Raw genomic sequence first — 8,042 nt, 5'->3', positions numbered from 1 at the left:
ATGGATGACAATGAAGATGTTTATCTTGAGTTGCCAAATATTTTCAATGAAAAGCTACATTGGAAGGAGCATGAACCTATGTTAGGTATGAGGTTTGAGCGTACTAAACAATTGAAATACATGCTCTGTAAATATGTTGTTGTGAATGGTTATCAATTATGTTTGTGAAAAACGATAGTAGACGGTTGCTAACCAAATGTTGTGATGTAAAATGTACATTTAGGGTTTGGGGTTCATGGATGAGTGATGATAAGTCTTTCCAGATCAAGTCTCTTATTAGTGACCATAATTGTGCAAAGAATTTCAAATTCGGATCAATTGTCACATATAAATGGATAGGTGGCCACTTTATGCAACAATTTTTTAACAATCAAAAGATGAGTGTCATATTGCTTAGTGAGGAGGTGAAAACCACTTTTGGCTTTGATGTGAGTATGAGTTAGTGTAGGAGAGCCAAAAAGTATGCATTGACTCTAACTGAAGGCACAGTTACAGAAAATTATGCTATAATATGGTCATATGGTGAGGAGATTAAAAAATCAAATCCTAGATCCACAATTAAAATTTATGTGGATGCAATGCCTGATGGTAAGAATTACTTCAACAAGATTTACATATGCTTTGTTGCAGTCAAAGAGGGATTAAGGGGAGGGTGTAGAATAAGCATTAACCTAGATGGTTGTTTCCAAAAATGTTTTTTCCAAGGTGAGTTGCATTGTCTTATGGTTAGGGATGATAACAATGGAATATTCCGAATTGCTTGGGTGGTTGTATGTGTGGAAAACAAGGAGAATTGGAAATGATTCATTGAGAATCTTTCAGAAGATTTGCAATGTTGGAATGAAGGAAGTGGTTTCGTTTTAATTTTTGATCAACACAAGGTATGTTTCATAAATATTAAATGCAGTATAATTAATATTTACATTTCTAACTTCATTCCTTCTTGTTACATATGTAGGGTTTGGTTGAGGCAGTCAAAGAAGTGTTCCTGGCAGTAGAACATAGGCAGTGTGCTAGGCATATCTATGCCAATTTTAGAATGAAATTTAGTGGAGCCAAGTTTGAAAATTTTATTTGGAGAGCAAGCAGGGCAACAATTGAAGCACATTTTAATGTAGTCATGAAAGAGATTGAAAAGTTGAATCTTGCAGCCATTATGTATCTTATGGATAGAGATCCAAATACTTGGTCTTTAGCTTTTTTTTCAGAGTTCGCAATTCATCTTGTGACTCTGTGGAAAATGGCTTTTCAAAGAGCTTTAATAGTGTCATTTTGGATGCTCGGAAGAAACCTATTATCAACATGTTATAGGACATTAGTATATATATGATGCAAAGGATGGTGAGTATGAAACTAACCGGTCAAGGATGGAATTGTTACTCTATTTGTCCAAGTATCAGAACAATATTGAATATTCTCCAAACTAAGCAAAGGTTTGTACACTTATTTATTCATACATACCTTACCTGTCTCAGCTCTAAATATTTGCATTACATTATGTAGGCATTGGCATTGTGACTTGTGGGGGTATGAAGTTTGAAACAAGGAAAATGGATGAGCCTTATATTGTTGATATGACAAAAAAGGAATGTAGTTGTAGGTTACAACAACTAAATGGCTATGGTTGTTGTTGTGACATGAGCTCAGGCCGCCATGTCTTGTGTGTTGGATCCGGATCAGAGATCTGGAGGTAGTGCCATCAGCGAGTTCCTGGCGAGACACCTAAGTTGTCATCACAACAAAGTCGTTAGAGTTGCCCCAGGGACTGTGCCCTGGGAGCAAGCTCCGACAATCAAGTTAGATCAGTTGGTATAGATGAGATGGTTCTTCCTAGCTGGAAAGAACCATCTTGGTGTGTTGGGTGTGTGTTTAGCCATGGAGATTGATCTCCCAAGGTGGGAGATGCATGAGAGTGAAAAGATCCCAGGAAAAGGTCCCAGGGGAAGATCGCTCTCTATGGAGGAAATTTTGTTCTATTTATAGGGGACAATTAGGTCAAGGGAGAGTTAGGTCAGGCCTTGGGCCAGCCCAACTCAGGCCCATCTAGCAAGGAGTTGGGAAAGAGCGTCTGCGTCAGGCGCGAGCGCCAGACAAGGCTGGCAAGCGAGCGCCAGGAGAGCGTCATCATTGACGTATCAGCCATGATAATGGACCATACGTCAACAAGTCTCTCCCCCCCTCATCTGGTATTATTGGTAAGTGGCCAATGAAATTGGACTGGACACAGTCAAAGTAACAATGCTTAAAGAAATAGAAAGAACGACCGAACCTCGACCATGAGAGACGTGGTGTTACACGATGAGGTAGACATGGAATTATGCAGCATTGGCTGGCTTGATACCACTTTCTTCTCGAGAGTATGATCTGGTCGATCTGATGCAACGTAGTTGTTGCCGGTAATGTGATGCAGAGCGGAGCTGTTAATAATGTTATGCAGAGCAAGGCTGCTAATAATGTTATGCAGAGCTGGCCTACTAATGACAATGGTGTCGATAAGATGCTTGGACAAGGTATCTAAGAAGTGTGACCTCGCTATACAGTCTATGAGACTATTATTCAACGTGGCTGTTGTGCCAAGCTCCAAAGTTCGTAAAGCAACTATAACGTAATCGATCCATGATTCCTGTCTCCCAGTCACAGTTGAAAGTTGTCCATAAAAACATTGTTGAGGAAAACATGCGTGCCCCAGAGAGAGGGATGAGATATGAGGCCATCATCGGGTAGCATGTTATATTTCTATGCCCAGGGGGAATTGGAGTTACTGGTCAGCAATTCATACTTCCTGAGTCCCATGCAAATGCTTTACAAAACGAGATTTGCTTCGTGAGCCTGCTACTGGCACGCTCTGACTGTCACGGTATTGCAACGGTTATCTGAAAAGATAACACGATCGAATCATAAGTCAATTTGAATTTTCTGTCACAGTCATTTTGAAACACTTCGTGGAGTAGAAGTAGTAGCGTACTACTCTTCTCCCTCCCTTTTTTTGAAAATATCGAGTGGACCGAGCTGCAACGTTTATTCTGGAAGCGTATTTTGTTGAGCAGAGCTTGCGGCACGCGAGCATAAATGGTTGGTTTTTGTCTTGTAGAGATGGAACACTTTAATGTTGTTCAAGTAATCCAGTAACTTTGAAATTTCACTTGGATCTAAGCCCAATATAGTGTAGTGGTAGCCCATTTGTAATAACCAGGACAATATGAAGTTTATTGGAGCCCACTTGTGAGCCCAATGCTAATTCCTTCTTCTTCTTTTTTGTTGTGCATAAACGGATTGGAAATTGTGGGTACCAAAAGTACCACATGAGGGACCCACTTGTGCTTTTTGATAAGTTGTTTTTGAAGAAGACGAAGTCTTCCAACTTCACCCGATCTGCTATCTGGAGATGCCAACTGAGAGAAACATCAACGACTAGAGATGGTTGGTTGTTTTCGAAGGACGAAGGAGGTCGCAAATAGAGCTGGAAGCAACCAGCGACATCTTCAACGGATTTGTTTCGTTGGAGTCGTCGTTGAGAGTGCTCAACAGTTTCCGATCCTCGCCGATGTTGTAGGAGGATTGACGAGTTCAGGCTGCTGGAGGAGCGACTAGCGGCGACAGACGGTTTTGGTTTCAGTTTTTGACTGTGAATCGAGGAACAAGAACCAGAGGATGCTACTTCCCCGGAACTTGTGGCGTATCACTAGTCGGAAGAGACCGATGGTGGTATGTCTAAGGGCGTCAAAGATGGTTTTGTTAGCTGGAAACAACCGTCGATTGTCGGTTGTTGTCGGTGAAGGGTAGTTGCGCATCGCTCGGTGGTTCAACGACAGGGATACATCGAGAGTTAGACCAAGGCGGGTCCCACCTTAGGTCGTGCCATTTTCTGCCAGCTGGTGATTCTTGTATGAACCATGTGGGGCCCTTTGTGCATTTTTTTCTTTTCGTGACAACTTTTTGGCATGTACCCATAGGACTTTTTGATGTATCGTTTTTCCTTGTTTTGCTTTCCTTTTTTTCGGCTGATAAGGGGCTAAAGGATAACCATTTTTGTATTTTTATGTATCATTTGTACATATTTGAGCTGTAAGCTGTTATTTTCTAGATTTGTTTCTTTTTGAGAAATAAGATGTATTTTGGTGAAAGTGGTAAATGTGAACATGGTTCCTGGGGTTTTGCTGAGTTTTATGAGATGTACAAGTTTTGCAGTTGTATGTACAAGCAACCTTTTTAAAGAATGAGGTTGTTCATAGAAAATTACCAGCTAAAAAGGGTTTTCTTGATAATATGAACCCGAAATAGTGTAAGAACTCATAAGACTTTCTTTCTTCCCCATCTTTCTGAACAAACCACCAAAATATGAACGAAAGTTGATATGAGAATCTTTTCTTATGCTTGAGAAACGTTTTGATGAACAAAACAGAGCAGACATAGAGATCTGAGGGGAAAAACGAAGCATATCTAGAGATCTGAACGTTCGGGAAGCAGATCTGGACAGATCTTGACGAGAGCCGAACGGATCTGAAGAGATAATGGTTGAAATGAATAGATCTTAGCAAACATGTGGCGGAGAACAATAGATCTGAATAAATCAGTGGTGAAAATGAGGTTGAGACCAAGAGACGGTAGCTTATTCGCTCTCGGTCCCATGGATGGCGCCAAATGTTGCGACATGAGCTCAGGACGCTGGGTCTTCTATGTTGGATCCGGATCGGATATTTGGAGGTGGTGTCATCAACGAGTTCCCGGTGATACACCTAAGCTGCGATCACAACAAATTCGTTAGAGTTTCCCCAGGGACTGTGCCCTGGGAGCAAGCTCCGACGATCAAGTTTGATCGGTTGGTAGATATGAGATGGTTCTTCCTAGCTGGAAAGAACCATCTTTGTGTGTTGGGTGTGTGTTTGGCCATGGAAGCTGATCTCCCAAGGTGGGAGATGCATGATGTTGAAAAAGTCCTAGGAAAAGGTCCCAAAGGAAGCTCCCTCTCAATGGAGGATATTATGTTCTATTTATAGGGGACACCTAAGTCAAGGGGTAGTTAGGTCAGGCCTTGGGCCAACCCAACTCTTGCCCAGCTAGCAAGGAGATGGGCAAGAGCGCCCGAGCGCCAGGCGAGGGCCAGGCCCGGTGATATGTGCATATTTAGTTTTATATTTTGTCTAAAATCTTAATACTTTTTGGCTAATTTGTCCTAATTATTGAACAAAAGGTACTTAATTGTGTTTAAATTGTATTTTCAACCTAAAAGACATGCTCGAGTTGAAAAGGAAGCGAGATTAGCAAACGGAAGCTCGGGAAATAAAGAAAGAAGAAAAATGAAGCTAAAAGAGTGAAGAACTCATCGAGTTGGCCACCGACTCGCCAAGTAGACACGAATATTCGCGAACCATCAGATTCCTTACCGCACACGGATTTTAAGTGATGGACTCGGCGATTTGGTCTATGGACTCGACGAGTCGCCCCTGTTTTCAGAAAACTATATAAAGGGCACAAACTCACGAGACAAGGACTTCAGTCTGGAACATTGGAGCGACTAATTTGCAAAGAAAAGGATTCTTGGAGCTCTGAAACTTGAGATTGCACCCTAGACACCAATTTGGAAGAGATCTAAAGGCAAAATTCATTCTCTTTCCCTTAATCTTTTGATTAGAATATGTTTCAACCATTAGATTTAGTTTTTGAGATGTTTTTTGCTGTAAATATGAGCTAAAACTCATAACTTATGTTTAGTCTAGATGAATTTATAACTATGATTTGATTTTATGGTTGGATTAATTAGATTTGGTAAATTTGTCTTGTTGAGCTTGTTAAAGAACCTTATGTGTTGATCATGATTACTTTTCTGTTAGTAGTCAAGTTATTGAGTTGTATGAATATCATCTTAATTGCTTGAATCATACGGATTTGTGAACACAATATTGTATGCCTAGTATTAGTGATTATGAACCTAGGATTAACTAGAAAAATAAGTAAATCAATGTGTAAGCATGTATGATGAACAACCATACATGAGTTAATTAAATTGATAAATTTATTTAATATTACAAGTCTCACGTGATCCGAATCTGTAATTTAATAAGCTTCTTAGTTTAATTAATTGGCCACTTTTTGAAATAATTAGTTTGCTAAGGATTAGTAATAATGAATATGAACCTAATCACATTAAATCGGTAGCCAATGACAAATTAATCCATTGCACTTGCCATGAAATCAACCATAGGAATAAATAATTCGAACCTGAACAGAAGTCTCTTTTAATATTGAATCTAGTACCTTTATTTGCATTAGTTGTTAGTTATTTTAGTTTGAGTGTTAGTCATTTATTTAAGTTTCTAGTCTTGCAAAACAAGAGAAAACCCTTCTTTTATTTGTTAGTTTTAATTAGATAATTCTAGTAGTTAGTTTAATTGTTATCGTTCCCTGTGTTCGATACCTTACTTGCTTAAACTAAACTGCTATCGATAGGTACACTGCCTGTGTGTGTTTGTTTTTATTTGAGTTTGTTAGGATTAAAACTAGTTCATTTTACACACATCACCCGGGCGCCAGACAAAGCTGGCAGGCGATCGCCAGGAGAGCTCCAGACCGTGACGTCTGGTCCATGCTAATGGACCATACGTCAACAGTTATGTTCATTCAGTTGCTACATTAGCATATTTAAACGTTATACCTGATGGACCATATATAGACTCATTGTACCTGGGAGCCTTCTTCCATAATACCTACAAACAGTCCATGCATGGCATTAATGGAATGAACATGTGGCCTTCTGCAGACTATATACCCCCATTGCATCCATTGAAAAGAAGAATGTCAGGCAGGCCAACCACGAAGAGAATGAGGGATGCTTCTAAAAATTATGGAAGACACACAGTTTGAAAGGCATGGAAAAAGGTTTCTTGTGGCATATGAAAATAGAAAGTACACAACAAGACCACTTGCACTCAAGTGCCAAGGCCTCCCAAAACTAATGGCACAAAGAAACAAAAGGTTATGTAAACACAAGAGTGAGTGAATATGAAAATAGGTGGGGAAGATGATGGTATGGGTGATGTAGGTGAGCTACAAGCTAAGGACGTGGTGAGGGTTAGTAAAGTTGAGGAAGTGGTGAGGGTTAATGAAGGTAAGGAACTAGGCAGGGTTAATGAAGTTGTTAGGCATGTGTATAGTAGAGGTCAACCAAGCAAGAGGAAAAAACCTGAGAGAATTCTTAAACTTAAACTTGCTAAAGGGTTAAAGGTGAAGGTAGTAGTGCTGGATCGCCAATGGACTTGGATTAATTAAAGTTCTAATTATATGTTTGTTATATGGATTAAGTAATGTTATTATTGTGTCCGGGAACAAGGGTATATATGTTTGTTATGTTAATCTATCTTATACTAATCTTAAGATTTGATATTTTGATTCGTATATGTAATTATATTATATATGATGTTTTTTATGTTACTATGTACATGGTACTTTAGTCATTTCAAATATTTAAACAGGTAGGGGTAGTTTACTTATTTGAGATAGTTAGGGCGGTAGGGGTAGTTTAGACATTACAAATAGTTAAACAGTTAGGAATAGTTTAGGCATTTCAAGTAGTTAGGGCAGCAGGGGTAGTTTAGGCATTTAAAATAGTTAAACAGTTAGGGGTAGTTTAGGCATTTCAAATACTTAAACAGTTAGGGGTATTTTAGTCATTTGAAGTAGTTAATCCATTAGGGGTATGTTATTTCAAGTAATTAAATAGGTAGGGTATTTTAGTCATTCAAATCAGTTAACCCATTAGGGGTATTATTGTCATTTCAATTACTTAAACAAATAAGGTATTCTAGTCATTTAAACCAGTTAACCCATTAGGGGTATTTTAGTTATTTGTATCAGGTAACCCTGAAGGGGTATTGTGGGTATTTCAATCAATGCTTTTTATGTCATTTAACCCATTAGGGGTATTTCAGGTTTTCTAGTCAATTACCTAAGTGCCCAAGTACTAAAACAACAAAAATGAACTTTTTCATGGTTTTCCATCTCTAGGTAAAACACAAGGACTTTGCAGTGGTCCCTTTTCGTGCCTC

At 39.1% G+C, this 8,042-nt stretch overlaps 1 protein-coding gene across 1 annotated transcript; it reads left to right on the top strand.

Moving 5' to 3' along the window:
• Positions 1-1,694, top strand: LOC145139749 (uncharacterized). The gene is made up of 6 exons (XM_079073464.1): positions 1-92; positions 449-588; positions 631-705; positions 823-881; positions 959-1,304; positions 1,504-1,694. The coding sequence occupies exons 1-6, from the start codon at positions 1-3 to the stop codon at positions 1,692-1,694; spliced, it is 903 nt and encodes a 300-aa protein (XP_078929590.1).
• Positions 1,695-8,042: the final 6,348 nt, after the last annotated feature.

Source organism: Lactuca virosa, chromosome 9, assembly GCF_052849685.1.
Source record: "Lactuca virosa cultivar CGN04683 chromosome 9, Lactuca_virosa_CGN04683_v6, whole genome shotgun sequence".
Classification (NCBI taxonomy): Eukaryota; Viridiplantae; Streptophyta; class Magnoliopsida; order Asterales; family Asteraceae; genus Lactuca; species Lactuca virosa.
Note: the sequence above shows the minus strand (reverse complement) of the source record. Positions and strands in the feature narration are given on the sequence as shown.